This window comes from Podarcis erhardii (genome assembly GCF_964252035.2).
Source record: "Podarcis erhardii genome assembly, chromosome: 15".
Lineage (NCBI taxonomy): Eukaryota > Metazoa > Chordata > Lepidosauria > Squamata > Lacertidae > Podarcis > Podarcis erhardii.
This window is the reverse complement of record NC_138505.1, coordinates 13,180,752-13,202,434: the sequence shown is the minus strand read 5'-3', so window position 1 is coordinate 13,202,434 and position 21,683 is coordinate 13,180,752. Positions and strand designations below refer to the sequence as shown.

Sequence of the window (21,683 nt, the reverse complement as noted above, 5' to 3'; positions counted from 1 at the left end):
CAAATTAATGGCAGGAGAACATTAGTTTGGAGAGCAAAGCCAGTCAGAAATTGTAGGCATCTGGTTACCGGTCAGCCTTAAGTAAGAAATTCCTTACAGGTGTGGTATTACGCTTTGCTTTCATCTTTGAGCCTCTTTTGGCTGTCTTGCAGTTGGAACAGTTCACCTTTCAAGACATAAAAGGGCTTTTGCCAGTCCAGAGGGACAAGCCCCTGTACACACAACCAGCTTGCATTATTTAGACAGCCATCATCGAGATCAGTTTAATGCTGCCTGCATGTGGTAGTCATGTTTAACCTAGCAAGGCTAGCAAGGAATTCCATTTTGGGGCACTGAGGATGCTTCTAGTGCTCATGATGCCTCTCTAACAAAGGCACGAAGGCTGGATGGGAGCTAATCCAGAACACTTGATTCATCATCAAATAGATGCAACTGGCAAGGTCTATCTTCTGTCCATTTTTGAGAGATGACTTATGTGAATTTGAGTGTGTTTTGTTATTTATACCTCACCTTTATTCAGTAAAACTCAGGATGGCGTGCCTTGTATTTGTCGCCCATCCAGGCCCTGACCAGATCCAGATTTGCTTTCTGTTAGCATCATGTCATTTCATACCATATTGAGAAGTGTGACATTGGTCACTTTATCTAATACCAGGACTTAAAATGACACAAACATAATTGTTATTCCTGTGCCCCCAGCACCTAATCCCACCTCTTCTCTCTTTCTCTCTCCCCCCCCCCCCCAACAGGATTCAAGCAAAGCTTCCTGGAGTTGTGAAGAAAAAGGCAGAATAACCTTGCAAGGAGCCAGGACTCAGCTGTTAACTAAAATGAAACAAAAAATACCCCCTGTGTCATAGTTATAACCATTGTTACTTGTACCTATGAAGGAACATGCCGAATCAGCTTGATGTGTGCATTCCAAGCTTACTGATTATGTTTTTTTATATATATAAAAAAAAGATTTTAAAAAATCCAACCCCTCCCCAAAGCCTAAACACTGGGTTCAGAATGCACTGGACTAAACACGAACTGGTGTCAGAAGTTTAAAAGAGGGGAGGGGGCACCCTTTGGCTCTAAAGCAGCTCTGGTGTCCTGTCTTGGATGGAACATTATAGTAAGCCATCAAAAATGGGTGTTCCTTTTCATGTTAAGAGATGTGCTCTCTGCTCAGCGGGACATTAGCATTTCTAAAACCAGCTTTGGTAGGCTGCAAGGTGAAGCTAGTCTGTTCCTCTCTTCTTCCTTGTTCTCTATTCCCCCCCTCCTCCCCGCCTGGCCTCCTTAAAATGGCAGGATTTGCTTCAAGTGCAATGTTCCCTAGTTCCATTAAGGCAGTGTCTCTTACCAGGCTCACCCATCTTTCTGCCATGGACTAACTGGCCTGAATGAAGAGGGCAAGCTTAAGGAAGCTTCAAAAAGTACCCAGCCAGTACTTATCTCCCACCCCCAGCACATGTACCCTCACTGATGGAAAGGGGAATTCTCCACCCCCGTCTCCCTTAATGACATCAGTTCTCTTTTAGTCTGGTTCATCTTCTGCCTTCCTTACCACCATCCCCAGCCACAGAAATCAGTTCCTTACCCCACCCTGATTAAGATTACTTCCCCTACCCCTTACTCTTAAATGAAAATGTCTGTAACTGCTGTACACTTTGCTGTAAAAAGCAAAACTCAAGCTGGCGAAAAACCGAGAGTTCTGCATGTGATGCCCCAGTCACTTTACTTCCAGTCTAGGACCGGGGGCAGGGGCTGAGTTGCAGAGCACTGACACACCTTGAGCCTGATCTTTGTCCTCCCCTCCCCCTCCGTCCCACCCACCTTTGGGCTGGCGAGGAGCTGCAGTTTTCAAGGACAGCAGTTTCAGGGCTAGAGTTTGGGGTCCCTCTCTCACAAGCTACGTCATGTGTGTTTACAGTTTTAGAAAGATGTTTGGGACTGGAGGGTTGTCTTTGAAGAGTCTTACAGTTTTTTAAAAGACATTTTTTTGTTTTGGGTTTTCAAAGGTTTCCTTGTTGGGAAGCAAATCTTCCATGATTCCGTGATGGTTTATCACCCACAGCTGCCAACTGCGGTCGGACTCCCCCCTCTGGCGGTCTGCACCAAGTTAAGCCCATTCCCCCCGGCGGGCACTGCTAAATTGGTGGTGCAGCTGCTTTCGGATGAAAGATGGGACCATGCACAGCTGGACAGGTGGGGATAAATTTGAAATTCAGGTTGGCCAAAGGGAGCCCACCTGCTGCCCAAGGCTGAGCGAGGAGGGAAAGAGTCGAGTTGGCAGCTAAAATGAAAGGGACCACCTTTCCCCCCACTAGGCTGATGGATCTCAAGTGGAAGGTAGTTGGGGAAGGGCAACATATTTCTTAACAAATCCAAAGAAGGTGAGCCTGTGCTGCCCTTGGCCCCAGGGAACTTCCCAGGATTGGTCATCCCTCCGGCTTGTCCAGCTGCGTTTCCTCAGCCGCTACCTTTCCTGTTGTAAACAGAACAGCTGGAAGGTGGTGCTGAAAATAGGCGTGAGCAGAGCATCAGGCTGCTGCTTTTTGGACGCGCAAAAATGGCTGCTGTCGCCCAGCCCCGTATTGCCTGTTCCCACTCTTTCCTTGCTTTGCAGACCTTGGTGCAGAGCTCCTGGAGGGCATGCACCCACAGGGCCCTGCCGTACGCAAGTCTGGCAAAGAGATGATAGGACCATAAATCAATCCAACAAATAGTTTCATTGGCTTTTTTTTTTTAAAGACCCAAGCAATTTGAGCTGTGTGTGTGTCTCTTTTAGGTGGAATAGGAGCAGCAGATCTTAGTGAGAGGTGCATGAGTGTCTGATGTGCTTCTGCACTCCCCACTCCCCAGCCCAGCCTGAGTAGGCATCTTGCACTGTCTTGTCCTGACTCCTCTTCTCTCCACTCCCACCCCCTTCGAAGACCTCGTCTCTGCACTGGAAGCCTTTGGCTCAGCTCTTCCATCTGTTCTGTTAACTGCTGTGTTTGAATACCGTGAACCGACCTCTTTGTGCCCGGCAGGCTTTTTAAAAAAACGAAACAAAAAAAAGAGAAAGTTGTACGTAGGTGGAGAAAACGACAAAAACTACTAATGAAGCTCTTTTGCGTTTGTGTGCGTTTATTGTGTACAGTGTGTGCAGCATTCTAAAAGTATGGTAGTGCCAGTTTGGGTACAGGAGGAAACCTGGCGTGAGGTTCGGAAGAGGACTGGATAAATGCAATTTGATGTGGTGTTAATAAAAAGAGCACAACATGTACAAACTCCAAGAAACCTTGTCGTCTTAAGTTCTTGCAAGTAAATTAATGAACGTGACCAGGGTCCCATTAATTTCAATGGCTCTACTCTGAGTAACATTCAGTCGGCTGCCACCCATTATATTTCCAGGGTAAGCATAACAACAGCCAAGTCCTACTGAGAGTCGACCCGTTGAAATTGATGGTCACGACTAATGCAAGTTCATTCATTGCAGTGGGTCTGTTCTGATTAGTAGTAAGGATACTTGTTTTAGATCAGGGATAGGCAAACTCAGCCCTCCAGATGTTTTAGGACTACAATTCCCATCATCCCTAGCTAACAGGAACAGTGCTCGGGGATGATGGGAGTTGTAGTCCCAAAACATCTGGAGGGCCGAGTTTGCCTATGCCTGCTTTAGATGGTTTGTTGGGGAACTGTTCCTCTAGAGATGTTCCTGAGCTGCAGCTCCTATCAGCCCTAGGAAGCATGGCTAATGGGCCTGGGATGATCAGCAAGCAATGCTGAGCCACACGTACCCACCTGCCTTTTGGCATCCTTCCAATGACTGAGATCCCTGCATTTGCAGTGGGGTTGGACTAGAGGACCCTTAGGGTCCCTTCCAACTCTACAATTCGATGAGTGAAACGGCACAGAATGGCTTGTGAAGGCTTGAACCGCCTGAAGTGGCCTCATAAGGACTTGGATGCGCTGCTGCATCTCAGCCAGTACAGTGGAACCTTGGAAGCTGAACGCCGAAAACCCGGAAGTAATTGCTTTCGTTTTCAAACGCGCCTCGGAAGTCGAACGGCTTCCACTGCCTGTTTTTCAATTTTCTCAATGGAAATTGCCGACAGCCCTTTGCGCCTCAGCTGTCGAACATATTGGAAGTCAAACGGTCTTCTGGAACGGATTGCGTTCGACAACCGAGGTTCCCCTGTACTGCATAGCCCAGCCTTCCCCACCCTGGTAGGGACTCCCATCTCCCAACCCAGTGTTTTAATTTCAATGTATTGCCAGAAGGTGAACAATCTGTACCTGAACCAAGCTTGGGGCGGTGGGGGGCTGGGGCCTGCCACTTGTTGTCTGCCACCAACTCCCATCACCCCTGAAGATTGGCTGTGCTGGCAGAGGTTGATGAGAGTAGGAGATGGCAACAAGCAGAAGTACACAGGTCCCTCTCACCCCCCAAAAAAGCTTTACATTGGTTCCCATTATTTTTCTCACAGACCACTTGAAAATGTCTGATTGTCTTTAAAGATGTTTTTTTTCTGCCTATTGCAGCCACTGTAATGTGCTCTGCGATTTGTAATTGTGTTTTACAGACGATGCAGGCCACCCGAACAAATCTTGCAGACTGCTGATGGTCCAAAGACCACAGTTTAGGAACCCCTGTTCTTAATCGAGGAAAATATTAAAATCTAAAAGGCATCCCAGGTTTTAATTAAAAACAAACAGCCAGCCCAGAGCCTTAGGTTGCATTTTAAAATAGCATCATTTTTTAAGGATTTATTGACATAACCTGTTTTACAAAACTTAGTGCTTATATATATATATTTATATAATATTTTTTAAAAACCCTCCATATTAATGCAAAACACCTTTTCACAAGAGACACGGATGAGGTTCCAATACAGTCACAAGGTCATAACGGGCATTATTGAAATTTTACCTCGGAGTTCACGTTTCACAAGGATAGCTACAAAAAGGACCAAGCTATTGATTCAGAAAGATGGGATTGAAGGAGAACAGCTGTGCAAAAAATGTGACTCCTACTTTCACCTTGGGTGGGGGGAAGGAACTCTGCAAAGGGGGGGGACATTCCTTTAAATGGAATTAAAGTAGAGCATGAGACTCTTCATCTCGGGGTTGTGGGTTCGAGGCCCACGTTGGGCAAAAGATTCCTGCATTGCAGGGGGTTGGACTAGATGATCCTCGTGGTCCCTTCCAATTCTCTGGCTCTAATTTCCAGCAAGGATCAGCAAATTGGATTGTAAGTGCGGCTTTTCTTGTCCCTGCTTTTTTTGATATATGGCTGTAGGCTCTTTTTAAATTCAGTTTCTAGCCCTCATTTATTTCTAACGCATCTGGTCACCACTAACTCTGGACACATGGCCTGTGCAGGGCAGAGGCTCAGCAACTCAACCAGCATAACACAGCTGAAATCAGGCTGTTCCTTTGGCCTAGAGCTGCCCATCTCAACCACAGACCCTCTTCAGTCTGGAGCACAGATCTTTCCCAGCCCCTTTATGGTGGAGAATGAACCTACAATATTCCAAATGGAAAGCAGGTGTTCCATCACTGAGCAACCGCATTTCCCTAAAAAGATAGTGAAGATTCCAGTCCTCATGCCTCTTGAGTTAAAGGGTCTATTTATAAAACAGGAAGCTCCAAATCAAACCATTGGTCTATCTTGCTCAGAATTCCCGACACTGACTGGAAGCAATGGTTAAGTTTTTTGGGCAAGGTGTCTCTCAGTCCTGCCTGGAAACGCCAGAGATTAAATCTGGGATTTTCTGCATGCCAAGCAGATTCTCTGCCACTGAACTAGGGTCCCCGCTGCCGGAAGGCAAAGTGCAAAAGGTTTACCAACCCCATTTCTTTAGTCTCCTAATTCCATCTAACCTAAAAAGATAAAGGGACCTCTGACCATTAGGTCCAGTCGTGACTGACTCTGGGGTTGCAGCGCTCATCTCGCTTTATTGGCCGAGGGAGCCGGCATACAGCTTCCGGGTCGTGGCCAGCATAACTAAGCCGCTTCTGGCGAACCAGAGCAGCGCACGGAAACACCGTTTACCTTCCCACCAGAGTGGTACCTATTTATCTACTTGCACTTTGACATGCTTTCGAACTGCTAGGTTGGCAGGAGCAGGGACCAAGCAACGGGAGCTCACTCCATTGCAGGGATTTGAACCGCCGACCTTCTGATGGCAAGTCCTAGGCTCTGTGGTTTAACCCACAGCACCACCCGCGTTCCCTCATCTAACCTAGGGTTTCCCAAACTTGGGTCTCCAGCTGTTTTTGGACTGCAGCTCCCATCATCTCTAGCTAGCAGGACCAGTGGTCAGGGATGATGGGAATTGTAGTCCGAAAACAGCTGGAGAAACCCTGATCTAACCCTTTTCTGGCAGTTCTGCTACAAATAGTGCTGTTGTTTTTTAAAAAATAAAAATAAAATCCATTTTGGGAAAACCCAAGTGTTGTCCTTACACAGAGCAGACCCACCAAAATTAACAAAGTTAGTTATGTCTGTAAACTTCAATGGGTCTCTTCTGAGTAGGCCAAGCATGGCAAACACCCCACATCTTGCATAATTCTAAGCTTTTTAGACAGATAAATTTGGGTAGAGCATACATCGTCCTCTTGAGACCTACAGATGCAGCTGTTTGTTTTGAAGTGGGATTGCATTTGGAAAGGGGTAAATACCCCTTGATCACAGGAAGCTGCTTTATACAGAGTTAGACCTTTGGGTCCATCTAGCTCAGTGCTGTCTACACTGATTGGCAGCAGCTCTCCAGGGTTCTGGGTTCTCTCCCAGTCCTACCTGCAGGTGCTGGGGGTTGAATTTGGGTCCTTGGCTACTGAAACTTGCTCAGCACCTGTTCACTGGGAGCAAACAGACCGGGAAAAGGTAAGTGTCCTATGTCAATTCACATCTTTTTACGAGGAAGACCAACAGCAAATAAAGTAGTCCACGTCCTCCTAATTCACTTAGACCAGAGTAAGAGCTTTTAGGTGTAGGGACTTGGAAAGACATGGGTCAAAATTAAAACCCAATGACAGAACGCTATAAATGCAAATTAGGATATAGGGACGCCGTCAGCAGCTCCTCAACGTGACACTTTTCTGGACTGTTCCATTGTAGGTAGAATCGAGGGGGGGAGACCTCCCCGCATGTAGAAAGTTAGCACATGACAGATTCAACCTAGCATTTTCCTATGTAGCAGGGTTCCCACCCCCGCCCCAGAACCTGGCATAGTACAATCCAGGAAGTGCTGAGTTGCTCAATTCATCTGAGAGTCCAAAATGGCCATCTTAAGTGCAATTGCAGGGGAAATGCTCACAACAAGCCCAACTCCTCGTTTCAAATATTTTAACATGGTATATTAAGTATGGCCTATGCTGCATCAAGCAGGAAGGCCTCTTACTAGGAGTTCTGCAATATTCTAGGGATGGGATGGGGGCAAGGGCCGTAATTTGTTCACCCTTCGGCTATATGATGCACAGCCACAATTCGGGGCCTAGGCACTTGTAGAGGACATGGGCATTATTCGTGGCACAGCTTGCGAGGGAGGAACTGGATCTTACCACCCACCTACCTGTGGGCAGGTCACAGTGGGCAGCTACCCGTCAACCGCTTGGTGTTGCAATGGCGTCAAGTGACCGTGTGGATAAAGGAACAGGCCACAAAGTGCCAATGATTACCTGCTTGGGGTGGGTGGCTTGCAAAAAAAACCAAACCAGGGCACAGCAGGGTTCTGGCAACTGCGAACCCTCCTCTGGCCGAATGACAAATTTACGTCCACCACGTCTCATGTCATCTATTTCACACGTAGGATAGCTGGATGTGGCTCAGCTGAGACCTGGCCCAAACAGCCTCCCAGACCAGAAGGTGAGGCGTAGCTATCAAACCACCTGGCCCTTAATGCCTTGGAGCAGGGTGGGAGAACCTCAGGAAGCATTTACCTGTGTTGCTCCTCCCATTTTTGGCTCTGGCTCCGCCCACCACTGCCAAACACCCCTACAAGGGAAGGCGGCCCTCAGGCTGAAAAAAATAGGTGCCCCACCTTATAGCAGCAGCAACTTTGCTTCCCACAGAAACCTCCAGGCCTCGGGGCTCGATTAAGTGCACTTGCCCCCTGTGACAGTGCTCTTACAGACCTTCCTCTCTTCAGAAAATACCGAAGCTTCCCCCCCGCCAACCTTTCCGAAACCTTACCAAAATAGTTGGGAGCACAAAAAATTCAGGTGCAAAGAAAAGGGGCTTTGGGGTGGGGGGGTGAAAACACCTTTAAGAAACCCTTTGTCACTAGAACAGAACATGCAAATCAAAATGGATGCTGTGCAGAGAGAGAAACAAAGACAAAGCAAAACAAGACTTCCCCGGCGTCTGCATAATTCGCTTCTAGTTGCAGAATTCTGCACTATCCGATTCCAGTCGCAGAATTCTGAAACCTGAGAATTCCAAAAGGGAATTCCGCCATCCATAGGAGGAAGGGGTGGGGAGGAAAACAAACAAGTTGAGTTCGTCGGTCAACGGAGTCTACCCTGCCACCACGAGGGCAGTCCACATCCGCGGGCTACACCGTACATACCGGCAAATTGTAACCAAACCCCATTTTCCCTGCACCTTGGACACTTGGCTTAACGTCAGCAGGCTCAGAGTCTGGGCTGGGGGAGGTTTGTGTGCCCAGGTGCCTGGGATTCTGAGCCGGCCAGTTTTCGGCGTAAGCATCGAGGATGGTCTGTTTCTCCAGCGCCGTGAACTCCAGGGAGAACCGGTGGACCTGAAGGATGTGCCGCTTGATGGTGCTGACTTTAAGGGTCGCCAACGTGCCCCCGCACACCATACACACTAGCCCGTGCCGCTGCTCGTCGTAATCCATCAGGTACTCTACCCGCCAGCGCGGCTGGTAGTTCCGGCGCTGACCCCGCCGGGACGGGGCACTGGCCAGCGAAGACGCAGCCTCCGAGGATTGCTGAGAGGGAGCTAGTCTTCCTGCTGCAGGGGCCTCTTCCTCATCTTCTTTCTCTCCTGCAGGCATTGTCCCGCCCTCTTGAGATTCCTCAGGGGACAAAGGGGGGTTGCAAGCCTGCTGAGATTCCACTGGAGGAATAGAAGAACAACAGCGGGGAGATCACAGTCCAGCCAGGAGTAATCAAATATCTCTGCAACTTAGGACTGTCGTATTTATATATTTATATTTAATTATTATCACTATTACTATTATTAAACCGTATGCTGAACTGTGAAATAAACTACCTGGGAAACCACCAAGCTGGGAGTCCAAGTGCTATCTTTTTCCTCCTCCCTCCTCAATCCCTTTTCCTTATGTGCCGTGTCTTTCAGCTTTCTTGTTAACAGCCCTGCTACTATACTGCCCTCCATGAAAGAGCCCCACCCATTTTTTATGATAATCTAACCCAAGCATAGGTAAACTCGGCCCTCCAGATGTTTTGGGAATACAATTCCCATCATCCCTGACCACTGGTCCCGTTACCTAGGCATGATGGGAGTTGTAGTCCCAAAACATCTGGAGGGTTTAGTTTGCCTATCTAACCTATTTTTTATCGTTATCTCAGAGGAAGCATATTCACGCCGAAAAACAAGGCAGAAATCGCGGAGTAGGATCCAGAGGCGGGACTGTACAGCTTCAGCCTGCAGGAGCACAAGCACATTTTGAATGCTTTCCCCTGGCACATCTTGGAGCAGCTGGGATAGCTCAGTCAGCAGAGCATCAAGCTCTTAATCTCAGGGTCGTGGGTGTGAGCCCCACAATGGGGGGGGGGGATTCCTGCATTGCAGGGGGAGCACTAGATGACCCTTGTGATCTCTTTCAATTCTCCAGCCTGAAATCTCCAAGTAGTCACAATGAGGCCTGCACCAGGTGGTGTGTTGTTCAATAAGAGATTGAGTGTTTGGGGGCGGGAGGCTCGTTTAATTTCATTGTACACAGGTTGTACAATACCAATAAAGAATAATAATAATTTATTTATACCCTGCCCTTCCCGGTTCAAAACTGGGCTCAGGGTGGCTAACAACAAATTTAAAACACTTAATTGTAAAAGCAGCATAAAATACAGTATAAAAACATGGATAACAATAAAATTCAAAATTCAGAAATCAATTTAGGGGAAATTCATCTGATAAGCATTAGATAATCACCAAGGCTAGATGGCTGAATAATAATAATAAAGGTATTATTATTATTATTATTATTATTATTATTATTATTATACCAGGAGCAAATGCACCTGGGGGGGGTTCAAACCCCGCTTGCCCCTTACCTTTGTCTGCCTCGCCGTCTGTTTCGGGCAAGGAGTCTTCCGCGTCCGCCAGGCGGGCCACCTTCTGGTTCCACTCCTCCACGATGAGGGCCTTGACGTGGTGGCTCAGCTGGGTGGAGTCCGGGTGCTTCTGCTGAATGTGCCTCTTGATGGTGCTCATCTTGAGCGTGGCCAAGGAGCTCCCACACACCATGCACACCAGGCCGTGGCGCGACCCGTTGTAGTCCATCAAGTACTCCACCCGCCAGTGCTCCTGGAAGTAGCGGCGGTGGTCCCTCCCCCGGGCCGGGGCAGGAAGGCCACTCTCTTCCGAGTCCCAAGCGCCGGCCTCCTCAGAGCCGTCCTCGCCAGCAGGCTGGTCTGGGGACGTGGGAGGGTCCACCTCCTTCTTGGTCAGGTCCTGAGGGGACGGCTCAGACTCTGCCTCTGGGGTGGATCCAGGAAGGGACAAGAGGACGGATTTCATTACACAAAGGTCCTGCTTACTGAACACACAGTGTTCCCTGCAAATCGATCATTAGCCAAGCATTTGCAAAAGGAGTCAATGATTTCCATTGAGTCCAGTGGGGAAATTTCTAACTTTGATTTTTTTTTATAATTTTTGAAAAATTCTAATTTTGAATTTTGACCTCCCAGTGTTCCCTGCAAATCGATCATTAGCCAAGCGTTTGCATAAGGAGTCAATGATTTCCTGTGGGAAAATTTCCAATTTTGATTTCCCCCCCTAATTTTTGAAAAATTCTAATTTTGAATTTTGACCTCCCACCGAAAAACAGAAAAAATGCTCTGATTTGTCTGACTCACTGACTCACTCACTCACTTCATTGCTCCACCAACCAGCAAACGGCAAGCAAGGAGGTAGAGGATGCTCTCTGTTCAAGCATCTGAATCTGCAATGTGTCTAGCGATGTTTGGGTAGCCATTCTTCATGTTTGGACAGGTGAATGTTCGCTGTTTCTCGTTCATAAAGCAGAACCCGTGCATAGTACTGCCAAGGTTCTTGTCTGGCCCTCTATATGTGCCTCACTTTGCATCCTCTGCTCTGATCCAATTCATCCGCAGTAACGACCACCCCTTTGTAGTTCTGGGAACAGTGACACGTTAAGGGTGCTAAGATTTGTTAGGAGACCCTTATTCCTCTCACAGTGCTACAATTCGCAGAATTCCCCGGGAAGAGACAGAAAGTGTAGCTCTGTGACAAGGGGATTCACTCAATAACTCTCAGTACCTTTAGCAAACTATAACTCCCAAGATTTGGGGGGGGGGGAGCCATGGCTGTTTAAAGTGGCATTATACTGCTTTAAAATGTATAGCGAAGACAATACTGAGCTAGATGCACCAAAGGTTCAAGGCAGCACAAGTCAGTTTGTTTCCTACTCGCAAGCCATCCCCGTTTTGAGGACACTCCATTCCGCACGCCTATCTTTGATTTTCCGGGTTTTGCCACTCACCAGGATTCTGTGCCCACTGAGCATGCTTAGTCCGCACTCACTTATCTGTTTTGTACTTGCGCAACTCTTGGTTCCGCTCTCCCTCCCACAAGAGACTGCTGGATGCCTCACTTTCTGGTTACACAAGGATTCGGAGGAATGAGCTTCCTGTTTGCACCTGCTGTTTGGCCCTCCCCCCGACCATTGGCTGTGGCTGCTGGGAACTGGAGTTCTGTACCATACGGACAACGCCAGGTTCCCTTATCCTTGGTCACTAGCATGTATCCCAGGATTTCCTTCAAGAAGAAGCTACAGACAGGAGCTCCTCGATTTTAAGTACGGTGCCTGATTCAGAGAAGCAACTCAGCAGGCCCAAAACTTATGTGGGGCTTACGCTCCAGGGATTCATGAGCAGATACAAAATCATGTAAAGTCAGGAAGATACCTGGAACCTCCCCTCTGTACAACCAATCCTACCTTCCTGGACTCTGGGAAGGGGCCTCAGGAATGCTCTGGGGCGGTCCACACCCTTCCTGAGGGTTCCAGCAGCCCGGGAAGCAAGGCTGATGGCTTAAAAACTATTTCCACAGCAGGAAAAACTGGTGCAGAAAGAGATTTCCAAGCCCTCTGCCTTGCTTACTGGGCTCTGCGAAGGTCACGCAAAATCCCATGTGGCCTTCGCAAGGTCTCAGACAGCCTCTTCCACCAGTTTCTTCACCCTCCGCATTCTCCATTTACAGTGGTACCTCGGAAGTCAAATGGAATCTGTTCTGGAAGCCCGTTCGACTTTCAAAATGTTTGGAAACCAAGGTGCGGCTTCCGATTGGCTGCAGGAAGCCGCGTTGGACATTTGGGTTCCAAAGAACGTTCGCAAACCGGAGCACTCCCTTCCAGGTTTGCAGCGTTCGGGAGCCCAAATGTTCAAGTCGCAAGGCGTTTGTCAACCAAGGCACGACTGTATTTATCTACTTTCCCGCCACCTGCACGATCACGTCACTTGCAGGCCTGCTGAAATATCATTCTAATTCCGGCGCTCTGCTTCCGCCCTCCCCTCCCGCCTTCTGCCCGCTGCCTGCCTCACCCACTGGTGCCTCTCCTGTGCCCTCAGCTGGCGGGACCACGGCCCGGGCATTCCAAGTCTCCAGGATGCTGGCCTTCTCGGCGGGGCTGAAGCCAAGCGAGCTGGGGTGGGCATCCATGACGTGCCTCTTGATGTCGTCCAAGTTGAGGCTGGGCAGTGAGGAGCCGCACATCATGCAGAAGAGGCGGTTGCCCTGAGGGTCGTAGTCCATCAGGAACTCAGACTGGAACCAGCTCTGCAGGGACTCTTTCAGGTAGCGCTCCAAGTTCTGCTCTTCCCCTCCCGGGGAGGCTTTCAGGGCCAGGCCAGAGGGCCGTCGCCCCCCACGAGAGGAGAGGGGTCCTGGGCCACGGCGCCTCCTGCGGCTGCTACTCAGCGGAAATTCTCCACCTGTACAGAAGCAAGGCAGGTGGAGAGCAGGTGAACCTTCTTGTCTGCTTTTCGGAATCTAATTTAATCAGAGATGATGAACATTATTAAATAAACTATTGTCTGCTGCCCAAAATTAATGTTACTGATATCTACAATGTCAGAAGAATTGGTCTTATATTTCACTATTTCACATGTGAAATGTAAATTTACAAATATAATGTATATGTATCAATATGTAAAGATGTTATATATGTATTGCAACATTAATAATAAATTAATTAAGAAAAGAAAAAAAAAGAATTGGTCTTATATATATGATTGTGGCAGCTTGAATAGTAATTGAAACTCAGGGGGGGAAATAGCCCAAAATATTACGCTAAACACTTGGTACCATCCCCTCTGGAATACAGCTATAATGGAAAAAATCACACATAATTTGAGATTTTGACAAGCCTAGAACCTCCAGACATATGATTTGGCATTCCTTTATGACATATACAAGGGAACCGTCATTTTCAAGACAACCCCCGGCACCACCTTGGCAAATCTGGAACTATGATAATCAGATCACGACAATATTTACTTGGGCTTTGTGTTTTTTAACCTGTGTACAACTGCACTTATTCTACATGCCTGTTTTATCATTTTGCTTTTCATCTTTTAATTTTCATCTGTTCACTTTTATATACACTATAAAATTAAATTAAAAATCTTCACAAAAAGATAAAAATAAAACCTCCTTATCTGCTTGGGATGGCCACTTAATGTATTCTTTTTATAAAAAGGAAGGATGAAAGGAATATCCAACTGTAAAAAAAAGTTGCATTGGTCCCCACAGTGCAAGTCCAACCCTCTCACTGTGTTAAGCAATTTAGTTGTCAGGATTATCTATCAAAGTATCATCCATACATAAAGCTGCAGGCAGGAATTGAAATATAAGCAGTGGATTACTGAAAGAACTAAGGATAGCAAAGTTTAGATAATAAAAACACATGTACTGTAAAACAGCTAAGAAAAAGAAGTGGAAAACAAACATCAGGAAAGGGGGGGGCGGGAAGTCAAGAAGAAATCTATGTTGAATTTTTTTTGGGGGGAGGATATGATGATAAATGTTTTGGAATATTTTTCAAGATTTAATGAAAAAATGGTGCCTCATATCTGAAGTCCAACAAACACTATAAACATAGCTCTCTTTCTTTTTGAATGAAACCTATATAAAAATTTAGTTGCCAGGTTTTTTTTTTTTGAAAGTTTTGTCATCTGTTCAAGTAATAATTTTTATGGCCAAAAAATATAGTCATTGAAGAAAAATTACCACTATGGAAGAAAAATATACCATTTCTGACAATATTAAAAAAGGGGGGTGGGATTAGACCAACAAACAGAAGATAAGGCATCATAAATCATAAATATCTGATTTTTGACATGACTGAGAATCGCAGAGCCAGGGATGGAGAACTTTAAAGCGTTAAGATCGGGATGTGGAAAATATGAAAACAACGAGAGGAGGCAAGACTGGAGATTGGGAGATATGCTTCAGAGGTCCAGACTATGGGGAGCATGGAAAAATCAATAATTAAAATGTGGATCACAATTTGACCTTTTTTATTTTAGTTTTTTGTTTTTAATTAGATTATGATGTGGACATGTTGACTGCCTGTCTTTACTGGAAAATCAATAAAAATGATTTAAAGAACGAACGGAGGATAAGGCTATCCATGGCTACGATTAAGATGATCCACAAACCCGCAAATTTAGGCCGCCCCCCCTACCATGGCCCCCCTCCTGAGCCTCGGGCGCATTGGGGTGCTCTCTGGCTCCGTCGCTCTCTGCCTCGAGGCCCAGGTGGGCGTCCCAGCTGTTCATGATGACCTCCTTCTCGTGGGCGCTCCAGGCCAGGGAGTATGGGTGCTTCTGGCGGATGTGCCTTTTGATGGTGCTGAGTTTGAGGGTGGCCAGGGAGCTCCCACAGACCATGCAAATCATGCCATGCCGGGCGGCGTTGAAGTCCATCAGGTACTCTGCCCTCCAGTGCTCATGGTAGTAGCGCCGGTGGTCGCGCCCGGGGATGCGGCTCTTGCCGGGCCTCGACGCCCGCTCCTCGCAGTGATCCGAGTACTTGCGCCCTCCAGAGAGGAGGGCAGAGGGGTCCTTGACGGCGGTCCCTCGCACAAGGCCGTTCCCAGAGGGCCGCAGGGCGTGTCCGGAGCGCAGCTCGCCGCTGCTTTGCGAATCGGCCGCCTCTTCTGGGAACAGCGACTCTTCTGGGGAGACACAAACACTCGCCTTCAATAATAGTAGTAATAATAATAATAATAATAACAACAATGATGATGATGAGTGGAGCCTACGACGAAACCTCTTCCTATTTGACATTTAAAAAAAAAGAATTAAAGAGCTGCTGAGAGTAAGGGTGGTGGCGGTTAGGATTAGCACAATGGATCAGTGGCGTAGCGTGGGGGGTGCAGGGGGGGGCGGCCGCACCGGGCGCAACATCTGGGGTTAGGGCAAATCCACGGGTTAGGGGGCGCAAATCCACGGGTTAGGGGGCGCAAATTACTTGCCTTGCCCCGGGTGCTGACAACCCACGCTACGCCACTGCAATGGATTAACAACACAGATAGGTTCCCAGCTGCAAGGAGGATACAGTGTACAGTGGTACCTTGGGTTAAGTACTTAATTCGTTCCGGAGGTCCATTCTTAACCTGAAACTGTTCCTAGCCTGAGGTACCACTTTAAGTAATGGGGCCTCCCGCTGCCGCCGCGCCGCCACCACACGATTTCTGTTCTCATCCTGAAGCAAAGTTCTCAACCCGAGGTACTATTTCTGGGTTAGCAGAGTATGTAACCTGAAGCGTCTGTAACCCGAGGTACCACTGTAACTCTTTTGACAGGACGCCACACAACGACGGGAGCAGTGGCGGGGAGAGGTGGTGCAAGACTTGCTGGCCCGGAAGCAGAGATGTTGTGTCACTTTGTGAAAGCAAGGATGAAGTAGTGGAACCATCGGGTTGGAAGGGGCACCAGGGTCATCTAGTCCAACCCCCTGCGATGCAAGAGTAACAGACTTTACAGGGGTACGGAGGAAAAGAGAGGGGTGCTGTATACGACATTGGAAGGGGCTGGTTTCAAATGGGCAGCAGGACCTGTCAAAGAGACAGGCCCACAAAACCACACCTGGGGGCTGGGGGCTGAGAGGGGTTTGTCCAAACTGGGGGGGGGAGGGGTTTCCCAAAAGGAGGAGCCAAACTCCCCCGAAGTCTTCCTGATCTTCAAGGGTGAGGTCCAAAGACACACAAACACCCCTTCAGGGAGAGAGGGCTCCCCCCTTTCCACGTCATTTGATTCTTGGCAGCTCGGGTTCCTTTTGTGCTCAATCCCTCGTCGCTATTTTTTTGAATGGGAGAGGCAGGAATCCGTCCAGGACTGAAGTGCCCAGGAAGATGGAGGAAGGCGGGGAGGGGGGGGCATCTTAAAGGGGCCATCGCTCTTCCTCCACCAGCCCCCCCCCCCCGACTTCCTTCTCCCTGCCCAGCTGGGCAAACTTGCAACACCCCCCACAACAAACACACCCCTACCAACACCGACCAGGTATTTTTTTTCCGGGGGGTGCCACTCTCCAACTCACACACGACCAGCAGGTGGCGTGGAAAAGAGGTGGGGGGCGCGCGCATATATTCCCCCCCCCAAAAAAAGAGGGGGCCTTTTGTACTCACCTGGATCCTGGGGCTCGAGCTTGATGCACAGGCTGGGGGGCTCCTCCATGCTTGGCTCCCTCCCTCCCTGCCTAGGGATTCATCTCCACCCCCCACCTCGATGCACACAAATAACCTTCCCGGCTTCGCTGTGGATTCTCTCGGATCCGTTGCAATATTCCCCCCCCTTCCCCCCCAACCCCGATTTCTTAAAATAAATATATATATGGATAAATGGCAATTTTTTCTCCCCCCACCGCTTCTAATCGACTTGCATCAAGGCTCCGTTTCCACGGCCGAGAAAGAAGAAGAAGCAGAGCCAGGCAGGCTCCGGTTAGCAGGGTGGGGATGCCTTTCCCCCCGGGGCCCCTGGGGCTCCTTTAAGGGCTCCTGGGTAAATTTAAAGGGGACGTGCTCTATTTTTGCAGCTGAGGGGGGAGGGAAGAGAGAAGAAGAGGGGAGGGGAGGAGAGGGGGTGATTCACTGGACACCCCCTCCCAAAAAAAAGTGTCTCAAAGCATCCCTAACCCGGTTCTTCCTCGTTGTATTGTTTTGTCCCCTAAGCTATATATATATATCCATATATCCGTATGGATATATTAAGGTGTATTTTTTTTTAAGCCTACATAACTAGGTCCCTAACGCGGCCCCCTGCTGCTGCGCAAGGGGAGGAGAGATTTTGGAAAGTGGGGGGAGGGGGAAATTGGGGAGACGAGAGGAAGGGGCTTCCCCGTGGTCCCTGGCCCTTCAAGCAAGCCTTCCGTTCAATCCGATTGTGTTTTAGCTGTTGCAGGTCCTCTGAGTATACATCATGCATTTGAAGCACATTATTCCGCCCACCAAAGAATCCTGGGAACTGTAGTTTACCCCTCTCCCACGGAGCTACAGTTCCCAGCACCCTTAACAAACTACAGCTCGTGTGTGTGAATAGGCTTTAAAGTGAAGACTCCGGAATAAAGCACGTTTTCCCCCAACAACAAATTCTGGGAACTGTAGCTTTTTAGAAGTGCTGAGAATTTTTTGGCCCTACAAGGGGCAAACTACAGTTCTCAAATTTGTTTGTGGGGAAGCCATGTGCTTTAAATGTACCCTCAATATCCCTAATGCACATTCTAGAGAGGAATGCACAAGCAGGTAAATGGGTCAATACATCATGGAGATTCCTAGATGCAGTTTTGGAGAGTTAGCATTCTCCGCCCTTGTGACACATCTCTCTGTGGCAGGTGTGAAATATGCAGAAATCCAACAGGTGAAGCATACAGAGATGCACTGCTATGAAAATCTTCCCTTGTTGCATTTCTGCCTACCTGGCAGGGTTCGAAGACATGGGAGCTTAGCTAAGAACAACAAATGTGGAGAGATCAACCCTCTTTGGGGCCCATATTTTCAGGATGTTGTAGGGCAGAGATGAGGAACCTGTGGGCCTACAGATTCCGTAGAACTATAGTTCCTCTCATCCCTAAGCACTGGTAATGCTGGCTGGGGCTGAGGGGAGCTGGAGTCCAGCAAAATCCAGAGGGCCACAGACTCTTTATCCTAGCTGTAAGGGATAGACAGAGGACTGATCAACACAATCAAAGGGGTTTTGGGGTTGCCAACTGACCAGAAGGGAGGGGAGGGGGAAACAGGCACAGCCTGCTCTTGCGCTGTTAGCAACAGTTTTATCTGCAGAAGTCCTCAGATGACCACTGATTTGCTGCGCAGAGATCAGCAGCGTTATTGGCTAACGTGTGCCGGCTGAGCACAGGCGCAGGGGACAGTAAATAAGTTGGCAACTTTAATGGGGTTGACAGGGAGCTGAAGAAGCATGAGGCAGAAGATGCAATAAGCTTATTGATTTATTTAACAGAGCTTGTGTCATTTGATTGTAAGGAGACTCTCTAAAGTGGCTTGCGAAAACATATCAATAAAAGACAAAGTTAAAAACTGGTATTTTAAAAAATTCAAAATTTTATTAAAATCAACAAGCTAAAAACAGATTAAAACACTAACTCAACACATCAGTTCATCCCTGTTTAGGTAGATTGAGTCTGGAGCTGAGCATGGTTGAAGAGAGACGCGGTTTACCCTTGCTGAAAGACTTGAAGGAAAACCACATTTACAAGCTGCCCATTGGGTTGTGTGAACTGTCGAGTTTGGGTCCGGGTTGTCGGTTTTCACCTGGCAAGACTCCTGTGTCTACAAGCGTGGCTAAGCTGTGACCCTTCAGGTGTAGACTCCAATTCCCATCACCCCTGACTAATGGCTTGGCCCGCAGTGGCTGATGGGAGTCTAGCAACATTTGGAAGGCAGCCTCCCCTATCCTAGGGTATGAATTCAATGGGTACGGCCGGGGTTGGTAGCTTTATTTGTTGCACTTCTGGCCATTGTGTCACTGTTAACAGAGACAAATGTGACATTAAGTTGTTACCATTATTATTTATTTTCCAATCTAGTGCCACTGACGTGCTCAGCAGTTGATAAAGCTCAATAATAGCATTTCCTCCAGTATATCCCCTTAGGCTTAAATTACGTTGGCATCTGGGTTCTAAGGGCCAAGCTTTACACAGCGGATTGCAAAGCTGTAGGAGGGGCCAAATTTGGACCAAGCGCACCACAAAGGGCAAAAACATACGAGCTCTGCCGGATCAGGCAAAAGGCCTATCTAGTCCAGCATTTTCACAATTTATCTAAGAAATGGTGACTACCACTACATCTTGCAGTAGCAAATTCCACAATTTAACTTAGTGCTGGGTGGAGAAGTCCTTACTTTTCCCAGTCATGAATTTTCCAACATTCGGCTGAACTGGATGTCCATGAGTTCTAGGACTCAGCTATACAGCTGCAAATATAACGTTTTAAGTGTGTTTTAAGTGCATTATACAAATGTGACACTAGATGGCGATGGTGAGCTAGTGGCAAATTCAATATATATTTTGAAAATGTTTTTTAAAAAAGCATTTTATGTGTGTGTAGATTCCACCCTAGTGTCATGAGAGAGGGATAAAAACATCTCTCTGTCGCTTTCTCCACACAATGCATGATTTTATACACTGTGGTCATGTCTCCCCTAAAAAGTCTCAATGTTGTAACCTTTCCTCACAGGGGAGTTGTGGGGTGGGCTGGAGGAAATTGCATTCAAACATAACTACACATGAGTGCTAGTTGGCGCCCAAAGGAGTTAAGATCACAGAGTTCTCTTCTCAGACTCAGACTCCGTGAGGGAGAATGTAAAGCTGCTTTTCTTTTCTTTTCTCTCATTCTCTTTGCACCATGTAAACGACCAGGATGGACATGCCTGAACTTTCTCCAAGCTCAGGACATGCATGTTTGAAACTACAGTGGTACCTCGGTTTATGAATTTAATCTGTTCCGGAAGTCCGTTCTTAAACAGAAACCGTTCTTAAACCGAGGTGCGCTTTCCCTAATGACGCCTCTCGCCGTTGGTAACATTCCACTGTTCAGCTTCCATTCTTAGACTGAGGTAAAGTTCGCAAACCGGGACACTATTTCTGGTTTTCGGAGTTCGTAAACCGAATAGTTCGTAAACAGGACTGTTCTTAAACTGAGGTACCACTGTACATTCTGTATTTTGTTAGCTGTGTTCTCCTTACTGCTGCATGGAACAACTCATGAACCAGGCCTTTAGATTTAGTAAGTAAAGCATTTTAAACTTACTTAATAGTGTGTGGTCTGTTCATTGCAAGAAGGGTAGAGTGAGGGGCAGAGCTTTAAAGCAGATAATATGGGTCTAACAGCCCATATTCCCCCACTTTATTTTTTTAACTTTGCTGGGGGCTCTCTTCTGCTGGAGGGAGTGCAAAGCCCTGTGTTTTGAAGCTAGGCATCCAGATGATACTTTTGTTAATTACACACACAAGGGTCAGATCTATTTTCTTCCCACATGGGGTGGGGAGCTCTATCAATTTGCTTAGGCAATTGGGCAGCAGGCAGTTCTTTCAGCCTCAGCCTGTAGTCTGCTATGTAAGGGTTATAATACTGTCCTACCTTATAAGGTTCTCGTAAGGCTTAGCGAGACAATATGGATGTTCTGTTTGTTTCAGAGCTTTGTAGCCCTCCAAAGTTTTGCTGTTTCCCCTCATTATAATTTGATTTGTAATGAGTAAGAAAACGGGAGATAGAGAAAGGGGCCTGAAGTTTACTCAGATTCCTAAACTGTTGTCGCCAAAAGGACAAAGAGCCTTGAAACACCTTAAAGACGCCACAAGGCTCCTTGTTGTTTTCCAGAGGATCGGATCATTGAAGAACTTTCCCTGCAAAGAAAGCTAAGCTAAAACATTTGGGGGGTTTACAGGGTGGGGTGGTAAACCAAGATATGACTTGATAGACGTTTGTAACACTATATGTACAGAAGAAAATGGATAGTCCATCTATTTCTTACTGTCCCACAATGATTCAAAAGGGGGGTATCCTCTCACAAAACTGACTGGGAGCTAGTGGAGAAGAAGTCAAGGAAAGCACTTCTTCAAGCAAACACATGGAACTCAACGCTACAATGTGTTGCGAGGGCCGGCCACTAGCTCTGATGGCTTCCTACCCATGGAGGAAGGGAGCTAGAGGAAGAGCTATATTACAGTGGTACCTTGGGTTAAGAACTTAATTCGTTCCCGAGGTCCGTTCTTAACCTGAAACTGTTCTTAACCTGAAGCACCACTTTAGCTAATGGGGCCTCCTGCTGCTGCCGCCCCGCCGGAGCCCAATTTCTGTTCTCATCCTGAAGCAAAGTTCTTAACCTGAAGCACTATTTCTAGGTTAGCGGAGTGTGTAACCTGAAGCGTATGTAACCTGAAGCGTATGTAACCTGAGGTACCACTGTACTAATGACAGCTAAACTGATCCTCCACAGCCAGAGGCAGTCTACCTTCA

At 47.6% G+C, this 21,683-nt stretch overlaps 2 protein-coding genes across 2 annotated transcripts in view; one reads left to right on the top strand and one right to left on the bottom strand.

Annotated features, from left to right (window-relative positions):
- The window catches only part of RTN3 (reticulon 3), a 43,915-nt gene extending 40,645 nt beyond the window's left edge, over nucleotides 1–3,270 (top strand). The window contains exon 9 of the mRNA XM_081842908.1: nucleotides 750–3,270. Within this exon, the coding sequence (XP_081699034.1) occupies nucleotides 750–795 (46 nt within the window). The 3' untranslated portion in view covers nucleotides 796–3,270. The remainder of the gene's footprint in view (nucleotides 1–749) is intronic.
- A 1,437-nt stretch (nucleotides 3,271–4,707) lies between these two features.
- ZFTA (zinc finger translocation associated) lies at nucleotides 4,708–17,346 on the bottom strand. The gene is made up of 5 exons (XM_081842938.1): nucleotides 16,839–17,346; nucleotides 14,895–15,386; nucleotides 12,751–13,140; nucleotides 10,240–10,665; nucleotides 4,708–9,058 (listed from the first exon to the last, which is right to left on the bottom strand). Exons 1-5 carry the CDS (start codon nucleotides 16,885–16,887, stop codon nucleotides 8,532–8,534), a joined length of 1,884 nt encoding a protein of 627 aa, XP_081699064.1. The 5' UTR covers nucleotides 16,888–17,346; the 3' UTR covers nucleotides 4,708–8,531.
- Nucleotides 17,347–21,683: the final 4,337 nt, after the last annotated feature.

Coding starts and splice junctions, on each gene's coding strand:
- ZFTA (XM_081842938.1), bottom strand. CDS start 16,887: ATGGAGGAGCCCCCCAGCCTGTGCATCAAGCTCGAGCCCCAGGATCCA. Junction 13,141..14,894: donor GGCTCAGGAGGGGGGCCATG/GTAGGGGGGGCG, acceptor GCTTCTGTACAG/GTGGAGAATTTCCGCTGAGT. Junction 10,666..12,750: donor CACAGGAGAGGCACCAGTGG/GTGAGGCAGGCA, acceptor GATCCACCCCAG/AGGCAGAGTCTGAGCCGTCC.